General features: G+C 44.0%; 1 protein-coding gene across 4 annotated transcripts in view; it reads right to left on the bottom strand.

The window, feature by feature from the left end:
* LOC110493471 (cytosolic purine 5'-nucleotidase) overlaps window positions 1-24,165 on the bottom strand; it is a 32,254-nt gene extending 8,089 nt beyond the window's left edge. Inside the window, exons 1-14 of one of the 4 annotated variants that reach the window (XM_021567765.2) lie at window positions 23,957-24,165; window positions 20,817-20,947; window positions 11,299-11,372; window positions 6,736-6,853; window positions 6,283-6,378; window positions 6,038-6,129; window positions 5,767-5,824; window positions 4,995-5,088; window positions 4,711-4,764; window positions 4,446-4,529; window positions 4,062-4,103; window positions 3,827-3,934; window positions 1,491-1,557; window positions 1,027-1,197 (exon numbers count right to left, since the gene is read on the bottom strand). In XM_021567765.2, coding sequence (XP_021423440.1) covers window positions 1,027-1,197; window positions 1,491-1,557; window positions 3,827-3,934; window positions 4,062-4,103; window positions 4,446-4,529; window positions 4,711-4,764; window positions 4,995-5,088; window positions 5,767-5,824; window positions 6,038-6,129; window positions 6,283-6,378; window positions 6,736-6,853; window positions 11,299-11,372; window positions 20,817-20,917 — 1,159 coding nt within the window. In that variant the 5' untranslated portion in view covers window positions 20,918-20,947; window positions 23,957-24,165. The other 3 variants (XM_036949426.1, XM_036949427.1, XM_036949428.1) reach the window with 3 other exon arrangements.
* Between the last annotated feature and the right edge of the window lie 2,698 nt (window positions 24,166-26,863).

Here is a 26,863-nt window from a genome sequence, read left to right as displayed (position 1 = left end):
AAGTGTTACGTTTGGGGCAAATCCAACAAAACACGTCATGGTGGTGGCTGCATCCTGTATTGGGTATGCTTGTCATCGGCAAGGACTAGGGAGTTTTTTTTAGCATAAGAATAAATTGAATAAAGCTAAGCACAGGCAAAATCCTAGAGAAAAACCCTGTTCAGTCTGCTTTCCAACAGACACTGGGAGACAAATTCACCTTTCAGCAAGGCAATAATCTAAAACAAGGCCAAATATACACTGGGGTTGCTTACCAAGATGATGATGAATGTTCCTGAGTGGCCTAGTTACAGTTTTGACTTGAAGATCTATGACAAGACTTGAAAATGGTTGTCTAGCAACGATCAACAACCAATTTAACAGAGTTTAAAGAATTTAAAAAAAATAATACATGTGAAAATATTGTACAATCCAGGTGTGCAAAGCTCTTAGAAACTTACCCAGAAAGACTCACGGCTGTAATCACAGCCTAAGATGATTCTAACATGTATTGACTCAGGGGTGTGAATACTTATGTAAATGAGATATTTCAGTATTTCATTTTCAATAAAACACAAAAATGTTTTCACTTTGTCATTATGGGGCATTGTGTGTAGACAGGCGAGAAAAAAACATTTGAATCCATGTTGAATTCAGGCTGTAACACAACAAAATGTGGTACAAGTCAAGGGGTGTGAATACTTTCTGTAGGCACTGTATGCCATTTAGCAGACGCTTTTATCCAAAGCGACTTCGTCACGCCTGCATACATTTTACGTACTGTACTGGTGGTCCCGGGAACCGAACCCATAATTCTGGCGTTGCAAGCACCATGCTCCACCAACTGAGCTACAGAGGACCAGTGCTCTCCAGTGTGTCCATCAGCCGTTTTATGTACGAGTATGTGTGTGTCTGCACACGTCTGTCTGGCTGCTTGCATGGGAATGTCCACCCGTCCTTTTGTGTGTGGGTGACTGTGTGTGTGACTGTGTGTGTGTGTGACTGCGTGTGTGTGTGCCTGCGTGTGAGACTACGAGTGTGACTCACAGCTCTTGTCAGTCCAGACATGCAACTCCTGGGCCAGCTCGGGGATGACGAGGAAGGTCCTCCAGCCCTGGCGTTTCTTGGACTTGAGGATGTCCCCGAAGATGTGGTCTCCGATGTAGACGATGTCCTTCCCCTTGGCCCCCAGCAGGTCACACACGATGTCAGAAGAACCTGGGCGAGAGAAAGAGAGGGACATATTGAAATGTAGATGTTACTGGATGATGTTGTTTTATGAAAGATTTGTACCACGTTGTTTTTCAGATTCATACCATTGTTTTGTTTTTAGGGAACCCAGACCTCCCTGGAGAACAGCGAGCGTTATTGAGAAGACTATGCTGGCTAAATAAAGGTTAACTGAGATCCATCATGTTTAGAAGTACTCTGCTAGTTAGATGATTTGTGAAGTTGGCAGTGCTGTCTGGCGGTTTGTGCTGTGAGTCAGTGCATGTCCCCAGGTATCTTACCTCCAGAGTAGACGATGCCATGGTGCAGGGGTCCGGTGTAGGTCCCGATCTTCAGCCGCCCTGTCGTCTAACACCAGAGAACACATGGAACAGTAGCCTCACCGCAAAACAATGTCAAGTATATGTATTCATTATGGATCCCCATTAGTTCCTGCCAAAGCAGCAGCTACTCTTCCTGGGGTTTATTATAGATCCCCATTAGTTCCTGCCAAAGCAGCAGCTACTCTTCCTGGGGTTTATTATAGATCCCCATTAGTTCCTGCCAAAGCAGCAGCTACACTTCCTGGGGTTTATTATGGATCCCTATTAGCTGCTGCCAAAGCAGCAGCTACACTTCCTGGGGTTTATTATAGATCCCCATTAGTTCCTGCCAAAGCAGCAGCTACTCTTCCTGGGTTTTATTATAGATCCCCATTAGTTCCTGCCAAAGCAGCAGCTACTCTTCCTGGGGTTTATTATAGATCCCCATTAGTTCCTGCCAAAGCAGCAGCTACACTTCCTGGGGTTTATTATAGATCCCTATTAGCTGCTGCCAAAGCAGCAGCTACACTTCCTGGGGTTTATTATAGATCCCCATTAGTTCCTGCCAAAGCAGCAGCTACTCTTCCTGGGTTTTATTATAGATCCCCATTAGTTCCTGCCAAAGCAGCAGCTACTCTTCCTGGGGTTTATTATAGATCCCCATTAGTTCCTGCCAAAGCAGCAGCTACACTTCCTGGGGTTTATTATCGATCCCCATTAGTTCCTGCCAAAGCAGCAGCTACACTTCCTGGGTTTTATTATAGATCCCCATTAGTTCCTGCCAAAGCAGCAGCTACTCTTCCTGGGGTTTATTATAGATCCCCATTAGTTCCTGCCAAAGCAGCAGCTACACTTCCTGGGGTTTATTATAGATCCCCATTAGTTCCTGCCAAAGCAGCAGCTACACTTCCTGGGGTTTATTATCGATCCCCATTAGTTCCTGCCAAAGCAGCAGCTACACTTCCTGGGGTTTATTATAGATCCCCATTAGTTCCTGCCAAAGCAGCAGCTACTCTTCCTGGGGTTTATTATAGATCCCCATTAGTTCCTGCCAAAGCAGCAGCTACACTTCCTGGGGTTTATTATAGATCCCCATTAGTTCCTGCCAAAGCAGCAGCTACACTTCCTGGGGTTTATTATCGATCCCCATTAGTTCCTGCCAAAGCAGCAGCTACACTTCCTGGGGTTTATTATAGATCCCCATTAGTTCCTGCCAAAGCAGCAGCTACACTTCCTGGGGTTTATTATCGATCCCCATTAGTTCCTGCCAAAGCAGCAGCTACTCTTCCTGGGGTCCAGCAAAATGAAGGCAGTTTATACAATTTTAAAAACGTTACATTCACAGATTTCACAACACACTGTGTGCCCTCAGGCCCCTACTCCACCACAAAATCCATGTGTACCTGTGTGTGTGTGTGTGTGTGTGTGTGTGTGTGTGTGTATAGTGTGCATGTTATCGTGTGTGTGTATGCATGTGTCTGTGCCTATGTCTCCGCTGTTCCATAAGGTGTATATCAGTTTTTTTTATTTTTTTTTATCTAATTATACTGCTGGCATCAGTTATTTGACGTGGAATAGAGTTCCATGTAGTCATGGCTCTATGTAGTACTGTGGAATAGAGTTCCATGTAGTCATGGCTCTATGTAGTACTGTGGAATAGAGTTCCATGTAGTCATGGCTCTATGTAGTACTGTGGAATAGAGTTCCATGTATTCATGGCTCTATGTAGTACTGTGCGCCTCCCATAGTCTGTTCTGGACTGTGAAGAGACCTCTGGTGTCATGTCTTGTGGGATATGCATGGGTGTCCAAGCTGTGTGCCAAAGTATAAGTAGTGATGAAGTCAATCTCTCCTCCACTTTGAGCCAGGAGAGATTAACATGCATATTATTAATGTTAGCTCTCTGTGTACATCCAAGGTCCAGTCATGCTGCCCTGTTCTGAGCCAATTGCAATTTTCCTAAGTCCCTTTTTGTGGCACCTGAACAGAAGACTGAACAGTAGTCCAAGTGCGACAAAACTAGGGCCAGTAGGACCTGCCTTGTTGATAGTGCTGTTAAGAATGCAGAGCAGCACTTTATTATGGACAGACTTCTCCCCATCTTAGCTACTGTTGAATCAATATGCTTTGACCATTACTCCAAGCAGATTAGTCACCTCAACTTGCTCAAATTAGAATTCTTTAGAAGTTCTACTTCACATTGTGCTACCACACCATCAGGCTACCACGCCATCAGGCTACCACGCCATCAGGCTACCGCGCTCAAAAGTCTCAGCACTGGGTTCTGACAGAGGTGTGATGGTGTAATTACTCACTGTGTCGACTTGTCTGAGCACCGTTCCCTCTCCAAAGAACAGAGGCTTCCTGGCGTCCACCAGAATCAGGTCAAAGTAGGACTGCCACGGCCGGTGGGATGTCCCGTGCTGCAACACAACACAGATTCTGGTCAACGCGTAGCGACGATAGTTAAATTATATAGACGCATGTAGTTAACAAGATTTCATGTCTGAGGGAGAACGCCGTGTATGAATGTTGAAATGATTCTCTTACCTTTGGGCCGTGGGGGAAGTCAAACAGGTATGTCATGATCTTCTGTGAGAAAATGTAACAACATAACGAGTCTATTAGTCATCTCATTAAAAATGGTGACTGGGACAGATACCGCTGCTAAACGCCCCCAGTTCAGTAGGCAAACACGTCACCCCAGTTTCATATGCAAACGTAACAGTATGCCAGGACATGTTTTGTGAAGCTGTGTGTGTGCGTTTGCTTTGCATATTAAATGTTGCTCTGCATGGACGTTTAACAAGGCAGGACTTAACTATTGTTTTGGGCTCTGAAGGATGTCTGTTACTGTGTATGTGAATCGTCCATTCCTCTGTGTGTGTAAACAGTGGACCAGGGCACTTAGCGTGGTCAGTACTGTGGACTCACGTGTGTGTATTTGTAGTCACTGTTGGTGGCCAGGAACACCTTGGCTACTTCATTCATTCTACTCAGCAGGAGAGGCAGCTTTGCCTTGATGAGAGAGAGAGAGAGAACACTAAATATTACAAAGCCATTATCATACACAGTGCGTTCGTACAGGCATTCAGACAGAGACGCAAAGTAAATGTTGACTTCTCGTCGTGCCAGTGTGTTCCCGTAGGAATAAGTTGAGCGCTAAAGGGGCTGGTAAAATGTTCATGTGTGTACTTACGTCTCTCACTACATACTTTTCAAGGTTCTCTACTGTCTTTTCCTTCAGGGTGCCCTGGAAGACAGGACTACCGGTAAATGGGTTGAAATACATCGAAAAATAACAAGCTCACACTCACTGTAAACCATGTCAATCATTTTCAGGGTACATACCATTAGCACGACGATAAACAGTAAATTATTGCTTCAGGATAAAGATAATCATTGGGCGTTTCGCCCCATATAACACCTTGAAATGGAAGTGAACAAATGATTGCACTGTGATAGACTTCCTCATCGCGCTACCTTGAAGTGGACCCAGTCGACGGCGTCGCGGATGTCCTGGAACATGCTCTTGAAGGACATGAAGAGGTCGCCATCTTTAAAGCCAGTCTCACAGCTGAGGTAAGGGGGGAGGAGAGGGACACACAGAGCCAGTGGACAGGCCAAGGCCAGACAGAGAGCTTTGCTTTTAAACGCTAGTAGCCATTTTTCACTACATTTTTTGGTTTTGTTTTTGTTTTGCTTTTAAATGGGATAGTCTTCCCTTGTTTGAGGTGGTTTCCAGCCAAACAGGAAAGCAATCTCCCCCTAAAAGACCAACAACTCGTTTCAGAGGAGAAGACATGCAGCCATTCCATTGCAGATCACATCATCACACAAAGAATTCATTAAAACTATCGCTAACAAATGATTGTACAATTATATCGAGACGATAGAGACATGATATTACATCATGCTAGATGATTAGTCATTACAGGTAAATTTAAATAATAAAAGTAATGAAATCTGAAAATCTGGAATTAAGTTACTGCATGCATTCGTGGAATGATTAGTATCGAAGACCAATAATCATTCAGATAGCCGAGTAATCCTAATAAAGTATCTTGCTCCACTGGCTTAACAGGGTTAGGGCTAAAGTACTTCCTTATTGGAGGATTTTTATTGGAGATATGGACCTACCCTGTTGTCATGTTGTCTAATTGGCTTATCAAATGTTGCCATGTCATATCCAGGAATTACTTGTATATAACCCACAAGACAAATAAGGTGGGTAGTGTGACTAGGGATTCCTTACCTTGCATATCTGTCACAGTTTGAGAAGAAGTCCACGAGGCAGGCAAAGAGGTAGGTCTCTGGAGAGAGAGGGAAACTGTACTGTAAAATCTATCGAGTGTCAATAAAGTTGAGTTGAACTCCATGGCCTTGCCTCAAACTGTGCTCAGACAAAATGGAGGGCATGTCTGGGCTTGTCCCTCTTATGAATGACAGTTGAATCTAGATGGAGATAAACACATTTTTAAATAATTGAATGGCTCTGGCATGGACAGAATCTCTCCTCCTTCTACCTGGTAAGTTGAAGAGAGTGTTGAGGATATAGAAACGTTCAGTATCGTCACGTTGGATGAACTTGTTCGGGTATAGCTCCCGTATTTCAGGTCTGGGGAGAGAAGAGAAAAAGAAAATGCCAGGAGAATTTCTTGGCAGGTAGACCGGGATCTAACCTTCAAAAAGCCGCTCAATGATCTGGGGAGAAGGGGACGTAGGGAGGACACTGCGAGAAGGTTAGGAGAGCGTTGGGTTCACCACTTACCCTCGTAGGAAATTGAAGCCGTGGACACAGACCAGGATGTTGCCGTAGGCGTCCACCTTTAACAGGTTCCCATACAGGGTGTCAAACACCAGGCCTCTGAAGAAATACAGAGAAACAACATAATTCAGTCAGTTAGAATACATAGAGAAATGGTTGACACATGATCTTTAAAAAGCCCATCAGACAATCTACCTAGCTACAACCAGGACCAAATTAGAAACCCACGCAACCAGGTATTAAAATAGCATTAAAACATCCTCACCATGGCAACCATGATGTGATAGGTAATAGGTACCTGGTAACAAAGTACAGCTGGTGCCCCGTTGACATCAAAGCGTTTCCCAGTTTAAATAAATAAATAAATAAATAGCAGTATAACGCCATCACCATGGCAACAACATTAACGGTATGATGTGATTGGTGGTCACCGTGTGTGTGTGTGTGTGTGGTCACCTGGTGGGGAAGGCGGGGTCGTAGACGAAGCTGAGCAGCTCCTGGGGGTAACCGATGTGGACCAGGCGCTCCACGGTCAGCTCAAATCCCAGGGACTCATACTCTGGAGACTTGTACACTGGAGAATAGAAACACAGACGTTAGCATTTAACACAAGCCGGTGTAGACTACACAGAGTCACACATCAGCACTCCCCGATGCCTATACAGGCACGTAATTACACTGACACCATACATTTAGGAGAAGGACGTAGGAGGTAGTCAAGTCTAATGGCCTGTTTGCGAACGGACTACTCTGTAAATTGCAGCCTCCCATTTATCCTCAACCAGCCAATGTGGACCCATTCACCTCGACTAGATAACAGCACGTAAGCTATTGCAACGTGACATGGTGATGTGATGCAACGCGAGACAGGTATTTTTAAAATAACTCTAGCCGTCAGGATATCTGGGATACTGTTGGTAATAACATAGCCTAGCCCCTCTCCCCCGAAAGTGCATGCGCGCACACGCCCGGGCACACACACACCGAGCGCAGGGGCCTGAATACCCTAGGATCTAATCCGTGGAGAAACAGGATCCATAGCTCAACTCTGGACTCTGATACTAATGAGGCCTGTGGAAACGATGACATTCAGACGCCAAACAACCAGAGATCGCCAGGGCCCTGTTCATTAGGGGAAATGACAGAAAACAGTTTACAAGGTTGTGCAACAGAAAAGGATAATAAGCCTTTCTTATTGGGCAGGTCCATTTAGTCCCTCCCTGTTTCAGTCTGTTTTCTGCCGTTTGGTGCCTAATGAACACATCCCCCAGGCCTGGTGAGCCAAGCCATGGGTGAAGGGGAAAAGTAGAGAGGGATACAATGTCCAGGCCTGGGCCAGAGGGGCCTATCAGCCAATGAGAATGCTAACTGACATTGGAAGAAGGCTCTGTCAGATGGTATTCATATAAAGGGTGTTTTTCCACATTAGGTCCAGGAGGACCCTGCAGGAGGGGAGGACTTGGCTGATGCTTAGAGGGAGCAGGAAGGACGATGTGGGGATAGGCTAGCTAGCGCGGAGACCCCAAACATGGAAGGAATAGGCCTGGGCAAATGTGTCTTACTGAGTTAGCGCGTGCACACAGACAGACAGACAGAGAGAGAGAAAGAGGAGTGTGAATACCCATCTTGGTGTAGTGTGTGTGTGCGCACATTTGTCCAATTGTGTGTTTTCTCTCTCCCTCTCTGGTGAGTTGAAATCCCCTGTGGTGTTCCAGTGTCCCTGGCTGGCTAGCGAAGCAGAGGAGTGGTGGACATCATGCCCAGTGCTGCAGCCTCGAAGAGTCGCACAGTCCTGGGCCAGACTCCTCCATACAAATACCCCCACCTTTCCTCTCCTCATCCCTGCCTCCATTTCCCTAAGCTCTGTGGCTGTTACAAAGAAACCTATTTTAAGAGTATTTTCCCCTCCGCCACCTTTCCCGATCAGCTCTCTCTTTGGTTGGCCCGGCGATGAGCAGAGTTCGCTCGCTCTCTCTCTCTGCACTGTCCACTGCTGTGACCTTCAGACAGCTTTAGCTTAAACACACACAGGCGTGGAAACACACACACAGCCTATTTATGTCTGTATATATAGCACAGTCTAGTCCAGGGATAGGAAACGTTGATGGGGGTGGGGGTCACAGTGGGCAGTGGGTCTGCACATCCCCACCTTGCGAGCAAAACATTTCAGCAATTCTACACATTTTTCCATGGGGCGAACAGAAAAGTAGGCCGTTTTTAATAAGATAACTGGCCCCACCCCAGTCGCTAATTTGGCCATGGTTACTACAAGTTTAAATAGGTGAACGCTAGACTTACCAACAGTAAGTTGAGAGATGGGGGGTGAAATTGTTCCGTGGCCCATCCCTGGTCTAGTCCATTAGATTTACTGGTCTGGGACCATGTTTAAGTTGAAATAGTTGATTTGTTTACTCATAGGTGAGGGGTATACCTTACATTTGGGACGAACGTGACACTGGAAAGTAGTAAATTATAGCCTGGTAACACAAACACACACTAAGCTTGGGGATCCATTAAATCCTCCTCTCCTGATGCAGTCGTTGACAGATAATTGTACTCCCCTTAAGCCGTGTGTGTGTGTGTGTGTGTGTGTGTGTGAGTGAGTGAGTATGTGAGTGAGTGAGAGAGAGGAGAGAGTGACCAGGCTAGAATTTACAGTCCTCCAGGGCCAATTTCTTTCCAAATGTAAGCTATACCCCTCACCTAAGGGTAAACAACTTTACCCTTCAACTAAAACATGGTCGTAGACCTGTAAATCTATTGGACTAGACTGTGCTATATACAGATACATAAACAGCCTTCATCCCAAATGGCACCCCTATTCCCAATAAAGTGCTCTAATTTTGACCAGAGCCCTATGGCACCAGGTCAAAAGAAGTGTCCTGTATCGGGAATAGGGTGCCACATGGATCGTAGCCATAGCTTATGACATATGAAGTGTCTTCTGGACAACTTCCTGGTTGCTAATTATAGGCCTAAGTAATTATCTAGCTGTATCGGAGGTGGGTCCAGACATCAATGTCACTCAGACATCTTTATATATAATAACATAAATTAGTAGCTTGGGCTCCGCTCTACCAAAGGCTATGAGTTAGCATAGCATAGTCTAGCTTATTCCAAAACTAATGGCTTTCAGGCTAATCACCATGCTACAATAGAACAGTGAAAAATAACCCCGTGCCCCATAGAACTAACAGGTCGACAGTGTGGCTCCAGTGTCATTTGAGCTTCTCAGTGGAGTCTCTCACTAGGTTGATTTCAGAACTGTGTGTGTGTGTGTGTGTGTGTGTGTTATTTGAACTACAGTACAGTGAAGCCTCTATGTTGTGTTTTCAGAACAGCGAGTCGTCGAGGACAGATGTGTCAGCCAGCGTCGCCGGGGGTATCTAGTTACCACGGTAATGTGCCAGAGGCGAGTGGGCAGGGAGTGTTAGGCCACATAGAGCTGTCATCAGTGGATGATTTCACGACCTTTGATATAAACCACAGTTAATAACGGATGACCTATCATCGAAGGGCATGGTTCAACTAATGCCCTTTGCTTTTATCAGGCATCGTGGTCTTGATGTGGAAATACTGTATCGTAGTGACATGGATAGACGGGAGGACATTTGATCTCCTCTGTGTGACACAAAGCTATTGACAGAAGGCCTATATCATAGAGGAACATGGTTCAACACTGACCAGAGATCACGGTCCTAATACGAACATATAGGAACACCGTCTGGTTATGGTCTATTTACAGTCAGAGGATTTGTTGTACATGTAACCATGTTGTATGAAAACAATTGTGGACAACTCCTAACAGCCCTCTTCTTAAATCCTCACTAGAAACAGAAACCAATGTATAGCCTACCTGCTGCCGTGAGAAGTCATCCCAGTGAGGGGTCTGACTCCTCAGACGTCAAGTCCTATCACCATGGGTCAAGACGCTATCTAGCTAGCTAAATGTGCTTCAGTGACTCAGCTAAGTGGAGGGTTGGTAATTCATCTAGAAGTACAGTGTGTGTGTGTGTGTGTGTATGTGAGACTTTGAGGAGGGGGAAAGGGGATCGCTTGTACCCGCAAACACACGGCCCATATTCCATTTCCATCATCTGAGGGCAGATTTTACGGACGCTCAACTGTTGACATGTAGCCTCTTTATATGGGACGGCCCATAACCAAGTGATGATGTTTACAAGATGCCAGGGATATCGTATCGCTTCACTCAACGCTCGAGTTGTGACCGCAGGAACAGGCTGTGGCCTCCCTGGCCAGAGCACGACACAGCGACACCTCAGCCTCCTGCCGGTCACTGGGGAGAACCTCATCTAGGGTTCTGGTGCGCCTTGCGGTTACAAATCGGGCACGGACTCATGTCAACGCCATCATCTAGACATTGTGTCAAGAGATGTCCCCTAACTGACTTTAGCCTTCATGTGGTTGACGGTCAGGTCAATGGATTACAGACAACCTATTGTCACTTAGAAAACTATTAGAGAATTACTGCTACTTTTTTACTATTGCTTAGTCAAATACAGAGAAACTGTACTAGTTAATATTTAGAAAGTGAGGATAGTCTTAGCCATTCACTTGAGGTCAAAGAGTTTTGTGGTTTGCAAATTCCAATGACAGAAGAGTCTAAAAACATTACATCTAAACTGACATCTAAATCAGATTACAGATTCAGTTAACGCATTTTCCTCCGTTACAGTATCCTTCTGAAGAACTCATCACCTTTTTCCATCATCGCTGTACCCCAAGAAACCTACACCTCCCCTGCCCTTCTACCCACCACCCCTAGTCCCCAGTGAGTCTGGTCTGGGCTTATCGAATGACACGTGAGCCCCTGTTCTGACCCGGTGTACTTTGTCAACAAACACTGAAGGAGAAATCAATATGGCCGACGACTAGTTGCTATGCCAACCAAACTAGAGTTGACCCTACATTGTAAAGTAGTGACGGTGGGCTGAGGGCGCCCACATACACACTGTAAAGAAGTGTTGACGGCCAAGGCAGCGACTGTAGTGCACTTACCGGCTAGAGTGTAATCCATATCGAAGCCAAAGCATTTAATCTTCTCCATGGCCAAGCTTCTGTTTACAAAAACTCTAAAAAAACAAAAAAGGGAGGAAACAGAAGGATAGAATCAGAATGTGATTCAGAGTGATTTTGAGAGACATACAAGAGAGTCCTACCTCTGTGTGCAAGGAGAACATTAGGATAAATTGCCTCTCACAGAAGAAGAATGAGCAGAGGTATTTTGGGGATTAAATCATATGTTAGCCATCTAGTGATGGCTCACGTAGTTCTCATTTTGAAATATAGCCTAACAAAGGTCTGCAATTGATATGCATGGCCCCTAAACAGATATTAGAAACAATCTGGCACAGACAATGAAGTCAGTAAGCTCCTATTTTCTCTAGCCTTACAAGGCACGTTCCCACATGTCTTAAAAACATAGGAATTTGAGTATTAGACAGCTAGACTAGCTGTCTTGAGCTTTTTAACCTTTTAAAAGGCATTATTAGCCCTTAGACAGTGCATTGCTTCCTACAGGGTAGGTTCACAAGTGCACACTATAGCAAAACATTTTGCAATGGACAACAAAATGAGTGTTTCTTATTGGACAAGTTCCATCCCTGTTTCAGTCAGTTTGGTACCTAATGAACATGACTCTCCATTCTGCATAGACAACATGTTTACGGTGGCACCTCAACTAGCTCAACTGTCCCCAGTGTTAAATCTGAAGGCATGGTAGGGGGGTCTGCATGGCCGGAGTGGTCGGCATTGTTGGCATATCCTGCCTGACACTTTCTGATCCAGCCAACTCCAGTGGCAGGCCAGGCCAGGCAGCTCCAGTGGCAGGCCAGGCAGCTCCAGTGGCAGGCCAGGCAGCTCCAGTCAGAGAGAGATCTCTGTTCCTCTGGTTCTAGGCTTTTCCGTGTTAGCGCAGCCTAGCCTGCTACCTACAGCTTTTGAACAAACTACCACAGAACAACTTATACTGCAAAGTAACTTGTAAAAAAAGACTAGGCTACACATGGAATTTCGCATTTTTTTAAATAAATATGTTGGTAAATACCAACCAAAATACGAAGTATACAAGCAGTGGACACTATTTCCGGGCTTTTAGGGCCCATAATGCAAAATGGGCGTGGCTTCACAACGTTTTCAGATTTGAAAAAAAAAATGGTGGAAAATATGCAGCTAAAGTCCAATGAGAAAGGATACTAATTGATAGCTAACCTTACGAACCGCATATCATCACAGCAGTATGCAAGCTAGCTACCGTCCTAAAGTTAGTTGGCTACTAACATATCGAATTTGCCAGGCAGTATATTAACTATATGCTATATAACTAACTACCCAACGTTTATTGACATGATTATTCACTTCATTCTTAGCTATGTGGTTTAGTCATTGTGCATTCTCTACGGGCATTGCTAATTCTGTCTATCTACTCCGATTTCAGAGCACTGTCGTCTCGTCTGAGGGCGCGTTTGAAAAAAAAAAAAGCGTAATTAAAATGTTGCCAGCAGCATAGTTAGTCACCAACGCTCTGTATAACCAGCTCTGCTAGGACGAGTAAAATGGTCAGAGAGGTGTTCTCTCATTTGTGTCTGGAAGTAGCTAACAAGCTAGCCAACGTTAGCCAGTTAGCTTGGGTGCTTGACTGCCGTTGTGAGGTCAGAACGCTCAGATCAACCCTACTCCTCGACCAGAGAGTTCAGTGTGTGCGCCCTGAACGCTCCAAGAGCGAAACGCTCTGAATTTACAAACGCTCCAGATTGAAGATTGTAAAAGGTCTAGCTAGTCATTTGTTATGCTAACAAGCTAGAAAGAGGTTGCATAGCAACAGCATCAACTTCCGGTGGACAGGCAAAGCACTAGTACACTCAACCGAAAGGATACAGTTCTTTTACAGTATACTAAAATTAACTAATAGTATGTAGTATATACACTCATTAAGTATGTAGTATACAGTATGTTAGTATGGGTATTTGAACACAGCCATTATGATACTGCTATCGTCACCGTCCTAGGAAATAGACCATAATACATTCAGAAATGATGCAATATTTTGCCATTACCTTGCTGCAGCTCCATACTGAACCAGCTTCCACTGCGAGTTAAGCCCGGCGGCAGACATACGATGCATTCTGTGTCGTGACTAAAAGTGTACTAGCCTGCGCTCTGGCCTAGCCCGCTTACATAATGCTATTCCAACTCCAGCCCAGAAACAAAAAGAGCCCACTCTCTTTGCTTCCTTGCCATTCAATTTCTGACGTGTTGCAAAAAATTATTGTTGCCATTCTGCATCGTTCTCTGTTATTGTTGTTGTTGTTTGTGGTGCCCGTTTGTCACTAGTGTTGTTGGTTGGGGGGAGTTACCGTTTGCTCTAGCCCTCAAAGACATCCAGAACAATCCATCAGGTGGAAACAGCAACAAACTCAGTGCCTCCCAGGCCCTAAGCCACTGGAGCTAGGCTACTGTACAGTACTAAGGCTCAAGCCTGTATTCGCAAAGAGTCATCGTGTACTAGGATCAGTTTGTCCTTTTAGATGATAATGAATGTGATTGTATGGACCGCAGGGACCTGATCCTAGATCTGCGCTCCTAACTCTGAGACAGTTTGTGAATAGGGGCTATGCTATCCATCAGGAACAAGGAGAACGTAACACCATTCACTGCTTTAACTCAGAAGAATTTAATCAGAAATAGCCAATTACCTGATGCTTACAATCCCTAATATGGATGATACAATTACAATGTCAGTGCACTGGATTTGAGGTAGACCTACTACTGACACTAAGCTGTAGCTTACAGCCGAGGTCTCTCTAGGCTAACTGATAACAATCATCTGGAATGTGAGTAGGCCTAAGAAGGACCTACTGTATTCTCAGCATTGAGTACAAAGCGGGGTCTTGAAGTAATGGGTAGATTACTGGGGGTTCTCCTTGTTCCAGTCCCCCTATGAACAGGTTAAAACGGTCAAACTCTAGGTGTACAGTTCAGGCCCTCCTTCTGCAAATAGACCAAGGTGTTCTGGGGCTATTAGCACTGAGGTGAACGTGAGTGGGAGTCATAAATGTTGCCCAAGTGTGCGAGTACTCTTCTCCCTACTATTGACAAAGAGTGACGGTGGGGGACAGCCCACTTTGACCTGATGACTGGGCCTCAAATAGACTGAATGTGTGGGCCGGCCTCCCGTACTAGCCTACCATTACCAGATTGTCTGGTTGTCGCCACTGGGGTCTGACTGAGGGATTCACTTTTAGGTGCAGGCGACGTAGAAATAGATTTACTAGAACGGGTAAAGCCCCTCAGAGCACAGTGATTCTATTTCTATGTAGTCTATATCTAACAGTGAATCCCTAGCTTAGGCAGACCACAGCGTGTGACAATCAGGCAGATTTGTGTACCACCAGTACCCTTATCTTATGGAAACGGTACATTGAACCTACCGTGAAAGAGTTTATCTAGGACTAACAAATGGTGTTCGCCTTACTGACTGAGTGGATTGTTTCATTGTATGGTTTCATCAGCCTTTCAGCAAAGATATTCTTTCTGTAAAGGTTGCTGATATTTTTGAATCTGCAAAGTTTGTTAAACTAAACCTGACATTTCAACAAAAAAAGTGTTGTTAGATGTACATAAATGCATCAGCCCATCAAAACAACCAGGTAGTAACAGTTCTGTTGTTGTGAGGGACTTGGCTTACAGACTTCCTTACAGATGCCAGAGTGCCAGTGAACTCAGATAGACCCAACAGTGACAGAAAAGTGACAGCTTTAGTGGCGCTGTAATGTCCATAGGTTATGTAACCGTATGAAATAACTGCAATTAACCCGCACGCACACACACACGTCTCTTTGGTGAAGTTAAACGTTGCACAAGCGGCTGTTTATCTCACTCACGTGAAGCCGGCATTCCTGCCCACTGCCATTGTCTAACATTAAGTCCAGCTAACCAGCATGCATGGCCAAAGGCTTCTTTCCTGTCACGAGATAAAATGCATTTAGGGCTCATCTATTTTAGGGTCCCCATTTTCAAATACAAAAGTAAGTGACTGCCAAAACATTGTAACCTATTTTACGACCGGGCACCACTTTAGCCTATATTTAACGAATTAGAGGACTAGTTTATCGAGTTAGGACATAGAGGTTATTTGACCGCTGCACACAGCTAGTGTAGGACCACACACACAGTCACACCCTAGAGCTGGGATGATAAACCGAAAATGATCGACAGACATTTTGCTGATATCTTCCATTACGATAAGTAGCCTATAGTAGAGGAATGTGAAGTTAGAAATGAAATAAGTTTCCTAATATAATATGGATGTTTGTTACTGGGACAATTGATGGCTACAACCATCAAACAGGTACTAGTAGTTTAAAGGATCATTTTAAAAACCTGTGGTGTACATTCATGTTGTAAACGTATCGTTCTATTTATCGTTATCGCCTAAATTCAGGCAATTTATCGCAATATGGATTTTTTTGCCATATTGCCCACCTCCAACACATCACAAATGACATGTCAGTATTGAGAAAATACATGTGTTTCAGTTGAACAGGATGTTGGCATTACGGTCATGAAGTTCAGAGGAAGACGCTTCAGACAGGAAGTGCTAAATGAAATCCACAGAGACTTGGTTTTACACTGAACGGGTGTAAAACAAACTAGTACACACGGACTCTGTAATATACGCTAGAATGGCTGACAGGTTGTCGCAAGATTTTGGACCAAAGAGTAACCTACAACTACACCACATTCAAATCTAGCCATTTACAAGACATACTGAGTGGCTATGACGGTGTGAACTGAGAATTAGGCTAAGTGGAAAGTTGACGTTGAAAGACATTTACAAACAGAGGGTTGGGACTAGTAGTATCATAGCGTCCTGTCATATGTTGCTGCTGTAATTATCTGTGGTAGACTAATGACTAAATAAAACAGCGACACACAATACACGGCTACATACAGTACAGTAGGTTAATATAACTGAATCTTATTGTACATCATTTACATGTTAGTCATTTAGCAGACGATCTTATCCACAGCGACTAACAGGCGCAATTAGGGTTAAGTGTCTCGACAGATTTTTCACCTAGTCGGCTTGGGGATTCGAACCAACAACCTATCGATTCCTGGCCCACAGTGCTTAACCGCTAGGCTATCTTCCCAGTGTCCACCCATCCATACAGAGTACCAGTCAAAAGTTTGGACACAAATACTCATTCAAGGGTTTTTCTTTATGTTTACTATTTTCTAAATTGTAGAATAATAGTGAAGACATCAAAACTATGAAATAACATATGGAATCATGTAGCAACCAAAAAAGTGTTAAACAAATCTAAATATATTTCATATTTGAGAGTCTTCAAAGTAGCCACCCTTTGCCTTGATGACAGCTTTGCACACTCTTGGCATTCCCTCAACCAGTCAGAGGATAAGTTCATTAGAGCCTCATAAATCAGCAACTAACTGCACCTCAGATTGCACCACAGAGTTCAAGTAACAGACACATCTCAACATCAACTGTTCAGAGGAGACTGAGTGAATCAGGCCTTCATGGTCGAATTGCTGCAAAGAAACCACTAAGAAGAAGAGACTTGCTTGGGCCAAGAAACACGAGCAATGGACATTAGACCGGTGGAAATCTGTCCTTTGGTCTGATGAGTCCAAATTTGAGATTTTTGCTTCCAACCGCTGTGTCTTTGTGAGATGAAGAATAAGTAAACGGATGATTACTGCATGTGTGGTTCCCACCGTGAAGCATGGAGGTGGTGTGATGGTGCTTTTCTGGTGACACTGTCAGTGATTTATTAAAAATTTAAGGCACACTTAACCAGCATGGCTACCACAGTATTCTGCAGCGATACGCCATCCCATCTGGTTTGTGCATTTGTTTTTCAACAGGAAAATGACCCAACACACCTCCAGGCTGCTGAGCAATGTGACCAACAAGGAGAGTGATGGAGTGCTGCATCAGATGACCTGGCCTCCACAATCACCTGACCTCATGATTTAGGGAGAGATGATTTAGGGTGAGTTGGACTGCAGAGTGAAGGAAAAGCAGCAAACAACTGCTCAGCATATGTGGGAACTCCTTCAAGACTGTTGGAAAAGCATTCCAGGTGAAGCTGGTTGAGAGAATGCCAAGAGTATTTAACACTTTTTTGGTTACTACATGATTCCATGTGTTATTTCATAGTTTTGATGTTTTTACTATTATTCTACAATGTAGAAAATAGTCCAAATAAATAAAAACCCTTGAATGAGTAGGTGTGTCCCAAACATTTGATGAGTACTGTACATACATACATACAGTGGGGCAAAAAAGTATTTAGTCAGCCACCAATTGTGCAAGTTCTCCCACTTAAAGATGAGAGGCCTGTAATTTATTTTAATCATAGGTACACTTCAACTATGACAGACAAAATGAGAAGAAAAAAATGTTGGTCACCTACAAACAAGCAAGATTTCTGGCTCTCACAGGCCTGTAACTTCTTCTTTAAGAGGCTCCTCTGTCCTCCACTCGTTACCTGTATTAATGGTACCTGTTTGAACTTGTTATCAGTATAAAAGACACCTGTCCACAACCTCAAACAGTTACACTCCAAACTCCACTATGGCCAAGACCAAAGAGCTGTCAAAGGACACCAGAAACAAAATTGTAGACCTGCACCAGGCTGGGAAGACTGAATCTGCAATAGGAAAGCAGCTTGGTTTGAAGAAATCAACTGTGGGAGCAATTATTAGGAAATGGAAGACATACAAGACCACTGAATCTCCCTCGATCTGGGGCTCCACGCAAGATCTCACCCCGTGGGGTCAAAATGATCACAAGAACGGCGAGCAAAAATCCCAGAACCACACGGTGGGGACCTAGTGAATGACCTGCAGAGAGCTGGGACCAGCGTAACAAAGCCTACCATCAGTAACACACTACGCCGCCAAGGACTCAAATCCTGCAGTGCCAGACGTGTCCCCCTGCTTAAGCCAGTACATATCCAGGCACGACTGAAGCTTGCTAGAGAGCATTTGGATGATCCAGAAGAAGATTGGGAGAATGTCATATGGTCAGATGAAACCAAAATATAACTTTTTGGTAAAAACTCAACTCGTCGTGTTTGGAGGACAAAGAATGCGGAGTTGCATCCAAAGAACACCATACCTACTGTGAAGCATGCGGGTGGAAACATCATGCTTTGGGGCTGTTTTTCTGCAAAGGGACCAGGACGACTGATCCGTGTAAAGGAAAGAATGAATGGGGCCATGCATCATGAGATTTTGAGTGAAAACCTCCTTCCATCAGCAAGGGCATTGAAGATGAAACGTGGCTGGGTCTTTCAGCATGACAATGATCCCAAACACACTGCCCGGGCAACGAAGGAGTGGCTTCTTCGTAAGAAGCATTTCAAGGTCCTGGAGTGGCCTAGCCAGTCTCCAGATCTCAACCCCATAGAAAATCTTTGGAGGGAGTTGAAAGTCCGTGTTGCCCAGCAACAGCCCCAAAACATCACTGCGCTAGAGGAGATCTGCATGGAGGAATGGGCCAAAATACCAGCAACAGTGTGTGAAAACCTTGTGAAGACTTACAGAAAACGTTTGACCTCGGTCATTGCCAACAAAGGGTATATAACAAAGTATTGAGATTAAGTATTTGGTCAATAACAAAAGTTTTTACCCACCATATTTTGCAAATAAATTCATTAAAAATCCTACAATGTGATTTTCTGGATTTTTTTTCTTCATTTTGTCTGTCATAGTTGAAGTGTACCTATGATGAAAATTACAGGCCTCTCATCTTTTTAAGTGGGAGAACTTGCACAATTGTTGGCTGACTAAATACTTTTTTGCCCCACTGTACATACAGTGGGGAGAACAAGTATTTGATACACTGCCGATTTTGCAGGTATTCCTACTTACAAAGCATGTAGAGGTCTGTAATTTTTATCATAGGTACAATTCAACTGTGAGAGACTGAATCTAAAACAAAAATCCAGAAAATCACATTGTATGATTTTTAAGTAATTAATTTGCATTTTATTGCATGACATAAGTATTTGATCACCTACCAAACAGTAAGAATTTCAGCTCTCACAGACCTGTTAGTTTTTCTTTAAGAAGCCCTCCTGTTCTCCACTCATTACCTGTATTAACTGCACCTGTTTGAACTCGATACCTGTATAAAAGACACCTGTCCACACACTCAATCAAACAGACTCCAACCTCTCCACAATGGCCAAGACCAGAGAGCTGTGTAAGGACATCAGGGATACAGGACAATAGGCAAGCAGCTTGGTGAGAAGGCAACAACTGTTGGCGCAATTATTAGAAAATGGAAGAAGTTCAAGATGACTGTCAATCACCTTCGGTCTGGGGCTCAATGCAAGATCTCACCTCGTGGGGCATCAATGATCATGAGCAAGGTGAGGGATCAGCCCAGAACTACATGGCAGGACCTGGTCAATGACCTGAAGAGAGCTGGGACCACAGTCTCAAAGAAAACCATTAGTAACACACTGCGCCGTCATGGATTAAAATCCTGCAGCGCACGCAAGGTCCCCTTGTTCAAGCCAGCGCATGTCCAGGCCTGTCTGAAGTTTGCCAATGACCATCTGGATGATCCAGAGGAGGAATGGGAGAAGGTCATGTGGTCTGATGAGACAAAAATAGAGCTTTTTGGTCTAAACTCCACTCGCAGTGTTTGGAAGAAGAAGGAGGATGAGTACAACCCCAAGAACACCATCCCAACCGTGAAGCATGGAGGTGGAAACATCATTCTTTGGGGATGCTTTTCTGCAAAGGGGACAGGACGACTGCACCGTATTGAGGGGAGGATGGATGGGGCCATGTATCGCGAGATCTTGGCCAACAACCTCCTTCCCTCAGTAAGAGCATTGAAGATGGGTCGTGGACCTGGTCTTCCAGCATGACAACGACCCGAAACACACAGCCAGGGCAACTAAGGAGTGGCTCCGTAAGAAGCATCTCAAGGTCCTGGAGTGGCCTAGCCAGTCTCTAGACCTGAACCCAATAGAAAATCTTTGGAGGGAGCTGAAAGTCCGTATTGCCCAGCGACAGTCCCGAAACCTGAAGGATCTAGAGAAGGTCTGTATGGAGGAGTGGGCTAAAATCCCTGCTGCAGTGTGTGCAAACCTGGTCAAGAACTACAGGAAACGTATGATCTCTGTAATTGAAAACAAAGGATCTGTACAAAAAATTAAGTTAAGTATTTGATACATCAGAAAAGCATATGTCATGTAATAAAATGCTAATTAATTACTTAAAATCATACAATGTGATTTTCTGGATTTTTTTAGATTCAGTCTCTCACAGTTGAAGTGTACCTATGATAAAAATTACAGACCTCTACATGCTTTGTAAGTGGGAAAACCTGCAAAATCGGCAGTGTATCAAATACTTGCTCTCCCCACTGTACATACACACATACCTACCTACCTATGGGAACATGTCATCCCTGAGAGTATCAATAACTGTGGTAACTAATGTCACTGACAGTGTCCATCCATACATACCTATGGTAAGCCTCTCTGCGGTACTTCTTCATGGCCAGCCCGTCCATGTTGGCTGGAAGGTCTGCATAGTTCTGCAGTCTGTCGCTCCATGAAGTGGTCATATTTATACCTTAAATCCTCTGAAAGTCAATCTAGACAGGGAGAAAATAAGAGAAATTCACCTTGACATGATTCTGCAGTTTCCTCCTCTTGCGCTTTGAGCATAAGCCTATATAAATGTTCAGTTAGGCCTATCTATTTAGCCTCAAATATCTTTGAAATCTTCAAACAGGAGGAGTATGAACTCTCAAAGAGTTCACTACACTCGCTCTGCGAAACCTGTATGAACGAGCCACAGTTGCAAGCCACTGCCTGAAAACCGGCTGCATTTGGACTAATTATGTAGTTCTAAGGCAGGGAGAGCCGCCGGGCGGGGAGAACCTCCAGTCACACCAGCTGTTTGTTTTGTCAATGACAGAATAAAAGAGCCACAATAATCTTATCAAATCCCTAAAATACACTTTGCCAAGTCAGTGTGCCAAATGGCACCCTATTCCATATTTAGTGTACAGGGTGCCGCTCGGGACACATCCCTAGTTTTTTTTTTTTTTTTTAACCTTTATTTAACTAGGCAAGTCAGTTAAGAACAAATTCTTATTTTCAATGATGGCCTAGGAACAGTGGGTTAACTGCCTGATCAGGGGCAGCTCAGGATATGAACTTGCAACCTTTCGGTTACTAGTCCAACGCTCTAACCACTAGGCTACCCTGCCGCCCCGAGTTTGAGTTTGAGAGTTTGAGTCACTCTTGACGACTAAAGAAATCGAACAGTGTGTGTCGTCAATATTCACACTTTGCAGTTTGCAGGCCATTTCTATGCAAGAAGACTGAATGGAAGACTAATTACTGTCCTCATCCTGACTGTGGCTAATGACAAACGGTCGACCACCCAGGTGGAAGAAATCAAAGGAGTCACTCACTTCTTCTGGGCTACTCAGTTAGAGGGACAAAGAGTTAGGGCAGGTTAGATTAAATCGAGCACAAGTGAGAGGAAATTGAGCTGTACGGTAAACGTAACACATTATTATTTTTATTACGGTAAAAACAGAAATGAAAAGAGCCTTCAGTGCCAGCACATCTGTTCAGTGTTTAGCAGCGTAAAATTCTCAGGGGAAAGATTTATGTTTTTAGCTGTCTCTCCAGAGAAGGACCAGGTTTTTTGTATACATTAACTGCCTTCTCTATCACCCAGGAGACTAGAGAAGTGAGCAGGAGAAAAAAGCGAGGTCAGCTTTTCTTTGTCACACAACTCGCAAATGACACAATACACAAACAAGCGAGGAAACCTTGAGGGGTTGAAGGGTTGAGGTAGCCAGCAGATCTGACCTTGCTTACAGCAGCACTAGAGTTGTATAGAATTCCTCTGTATATTAAAATGCACTGTGTGCCGGTGTGAGATAAGGCTTGGGAAATGTACCTCAATCCAGGGATGAGAAATGTGTTGTACTTTGAATTGTCCCGTTATCCCAACTGTTACACCGAGAAGACTGCTCGTTTTTAGCAGTCGTTCAATCTTCTCATGGTGTGACAGTTGAGATATTGGGACAACTCAGGAGTACAACACATTTCTCATCCTTGGATTGAGGTACGTTTTCTGAGCAATACCTCACGCCGGCTCCACGGTGTCTTCATATACACAGGAATGCTGTCCAACCCTAGTATAAGCTGTAAGCAAGCGGGTCAGATCTGCTGGGTAAGGGTGAGGGAAAGACATCCCCAGCAACCATGAGTTTCCTCACTCTCAGCTGTGCTCAGGAAAAATGACATCTGATGAGAGGCTCTGAAACTGGGTTCAGGCAAAGTGACATCACAGTGTGAACTACTCAACTGAGCAAGTTTTCTAAGGAGGCCAAGGACAGCCCTTGGCATTTTTGGCATAGATAAAAGTTTGCCCATTCCAGCCTTATGCTCCTTGACAAACCAGTGATGATGTGCAGAGTATAGCTTTATTTAACATTTTGTAATGGGCTATACAATCAAAGACCAAGTTAATATGTTTATCCTCAATAGAACATTATACAGTGTTCATTCAGACTTGGTCAAAGGTCCTACAGTGAACACTGGACCTGCCTTGTCAGACCAGTCAATGCCGGATTGGCTGATGATGCACCATGCCAGATATGTTTTTGATGAAACAAATAGATAGCTAACGTTATGTAGCAGCTAACTACTTTTCACGTTTGCTAAAAAAAATGGGCAAATCAACACAAGGTAAAAAGAATGTTAAGTAAACTAGCAGTAACTACTCCATTTGAGTAGCAAGCAATAATCAGCTGAGCTTCGCTAGCTAGCATAGTAACTAACAGCAATGTTGTGGCCAACAAAAAGTGATACATTAGTTAGCTAGGTCACATTTTAAATTCAGTAGCTAGGTATGTGCTTTAAAAGGTTCAATATTCATACATCACTTGCTAATATTTCACCTCAGTTCGTGACAAAACAACCCGTCATTGTGTAGAGAACCATTGTACCATCTAATATATTTTCCATAAACTAAAATATTGTGTTTGAAGCTGGTATACAAAACCAAAACTTAAGAACGGGAAGCATAGAAAAAGCGCACATAGAACAGGTCTGCCGCTTCTTAGACTTGCTTTCAATAATAAAATATCTATAACCTGTATTTCCATGTGAATTTGGCTGGGTCGCCCAAAAAGTTATATATTGCATATTTAATAACTAGGTTTAGCTCATTGTTAGCCTGAATATATACTGTAGCTACATTTTAATTATAGGCTCAGCTCGCGCAGGGCTTGTCATTATGCGCTTATCTTGCCGGCACAAACAATGGTCTCGGTCAAATCACATTTTCTTTGCTTGCAGATCGCCAAGGGGGTTAGCTAGTTATACCTTGCCAGCTAACAGCTGATTATGGAGTTTAGCATTAAATACTAACGTTAGGCAATTTACAAAATGGACGTTAGCTAAGCCACAATTGAACTATTTTGTCGCATTTATTAGCATTATGCTAAGCTAGCTAGCAGGTTACAAAACAACCATTCGCATCTGCTCCCCCTTCACGGAAAAGCCAAAGTGGCAGACTGTCTATAGTGGAATAGAACAAAAACGGGTGTTCTGTGACCAACTTTACATACACTCACCTCTGTATTCCTCGATAAAGCAAAAACTGCACCGTTTGATAATCTGAGCATGCGCTTCATACACGATCAACGTGGAACAAAATCGAAAAAAGTATCTGAAATGCACTCGCAGAAGAACAAGTAGATACGTTATGCATACACAGTCCGTGGAGATATGATTCTTTCGCAATTTCTTGGAAAAGCTCTCTACTGACTGTGGGTTGTTACGGAGGCAGTGGGCGGTGTTTTTCTGCTGTAAGGGGGAGGGACATACATTTTATTATTGAAATGTGATGATTTTAGGCTGAATACAATTCTGATATCATCAATGGGCCATCAATGACTACTGTTGCAATCCCTTTCATTCACTAAATGTATTTAGAATAAAAATACAGTTGTGATTTCGTAATTTCACAAGTTTTACTGCAAACACTATTGCAAAATTTGATTTGTTTTTCATAATCAATCTATTGACAATTTATACTTTTTCTATTAGGCAAATCCTTTCTCTATTCTCTATTATTTTGATGAATGGGCTCCAGTAAGTAGGTATACAATAAAATGGCCTACAATGCAGACTTGGGCAATAGAGACTGCTGCTCCCTCCACATAAATGCATAGAATAAATTGACACAACATACATAGAATAACATACCCTCCCCACCCACACAAAACGTTAATAAGTGCATGGCAAGGATGTGACTAGGGGGCAGTTCCACATGATGAAGGCCTAAGGGCCTCTGTGTTTCTGCTGCTTTTTAGCAGTTTTAATGACAGGGGGACAAAGTACTGTTTGTATCTGTTCAGCCTGCATCTAGGCACCCTATAACACCTCCCCGGTGGCATCAGCTGGAACTCTGTGTTCAGTGCATGTGTGGGGTCCGATATGACCCTGTCCGGGAGAGAGGAGGGAAGTGTCATGCCTATAATCTTCCCTGCTGTCTTAGTCAGTCTCAAGATTTGGGCTTTGAGCTGCACCATCAGGTTACCAAACTATGTACCAGTGAGATGCACCGTCAGGTTACCAAACCATGTAACAGTGAACTGCACCGTCAGGTTACCAAACCATGTACCAGTGAGATGCACCGTCAGGTTACCAAACCATGTAACAGTGAATTGCACCGTCAGGTTACCAAACCATGTACCAGTGAGATGCACCGTCAGGTTACCAAACCATGTAACAGTGAACTGCACCGTCAGGTTACCAAACCATGTACCAGTGAGATGCACCGTCAGGTTACCAAACCATGTAACAGTGAATTGCACCGTCAGGTTACCAAACCATGTACCAGTGAGATGCACCGTCAGGTTACCAAACCATGTAACAGTGAATTGCACCGTCAGGTTACCAAACCATGTACCAGTGAGCTGCACCGTCAGGTTACCAAACCATGTAACAGTGAACTGCACCGTCAGGTTACCAAACCATGTAACATTGAGCTGCACCGTCAGGTTACCAAACCATGTAACAGTGAATTGCACCGTCAGGTTACCAAACCATGTACCAGTGAGCTGCACCATCAGGTTACCAAACCATGTAACAGTGAACTGCACCGTCAGGTTACCAAACCATGTAACATTGAGCTGCACCGTCAGGTTACCAAACCATGTAACAGTGAGCTGCACCATCAGGTTACCAAACCATGTCACAGTGAGCTGCACCGTCAGGTTACCAAACCATGTAACAGTGAGCTGCACCATCAGGTTACCAAACCATGTAACAATAAGCTGCACTGTCAAGTTACCAAACCATGTAACAGTGAGCTGCACCGTCAGGTTACCAAACCATGTAACAGTGAGCTGCACCATCAGGTTACCAAACCATGTAACAGTGAGCTGCACCATCAGGTTACCAAACCATGTAACAGTGAACTGCACCAACAGGTTACCAAACCATGTAACAGTGAGATGCACCGTCAGGTTACCAAACCATGTAACAGTGAACCGCACCGTCAGGTTACCAAACCATGTAACAGTGAACTGCACCATCAGGTTACCAAACCATGTAACAGTGAACTGCACCAACAGGTTACCAAACCATGTAACAGTGAGCTGCACCGTCAGGTTACCAAACCATGTAACAGTGAACCGCACCGTCAGGTTACCAAACCATGTAACAGTGAACTGCACCATCAGGTTACCAAACCATGTAACAATAAGCTACACTGTCAAGTTACCAAACCACGTAACAGTGAACTGCACCAACAGGTTACCAAACCACATAACAGTGAACTGCACCGTCAGGTTACCAAACCACGTAACAGTGAACTGCACCAACAGGTTACCAAACCAAGTTACAGTGAACTGCACCGTCAGGTTACCAAACCATGTAACAGTGAGCTGCACCGTCAGATTACTAAACCATGTAACAGTGAGCTGCACCGTCAGGTTACCAAACCATGTAACAGTGAGCTGTACCGTCAGGTTACCAAACCATGTAACAATAAGCTACACCGTCAGGTTACCAAACCATGTAACAGTGAGCTGCACCGTCAGGTTACCAAACCATCCATGTGCAGTAACAATGCCATAGCGTATGATTGACCCAATAGTAGATCGGTGAATAATCTGCCCACAGGGCATTAGAATCTGTCTATCATCCATCTTATGTCATATTTAAAGACATAAATATCTGCTAAAGCAATTTAGAATGCGAGGCTATATAAACCCAACACTGTCTACATCCATCCATCCATCCATCTAACCATATGCACCTAGCCTTGTATTTAGCTGCCTCTGTCCCATCCCAAACTCTGGTGCCGTGCAGTATGAGTTGCGTCAACAGAGGGCAGCGTCACACAACCATTTCCATGGGAGGTGTGGAGAGAGGTCGATTTTGGAAAGCTGCATGATGACTAAGGATGATACAGGGATATTTACAAACTAAATCTAGCCATATGTCAGAAATGTGCTGAATCCTCTGCAGGA

The sequence above is a fragment of the Oncorhynchus mykiss genome, chromosome 17, assembly GCF_013265735.2.
Source record: "Oncorhynchus mykiss isolate Arlee chromosome 17, USDA_OmykA_1.1, whole genome shotgun sequence".
Lineage (NCBI taxonomy): Eukaryota > Metazoa > Chordata > Actinopteri > Salmoniformes > Salmonidae > Oncorhynchus > Oncorhynchus mykiss.
Note: the sequence above shows the minus strand (reverse complement) of the source record. Positions and strands in the feature narration are given on the sequence as shown.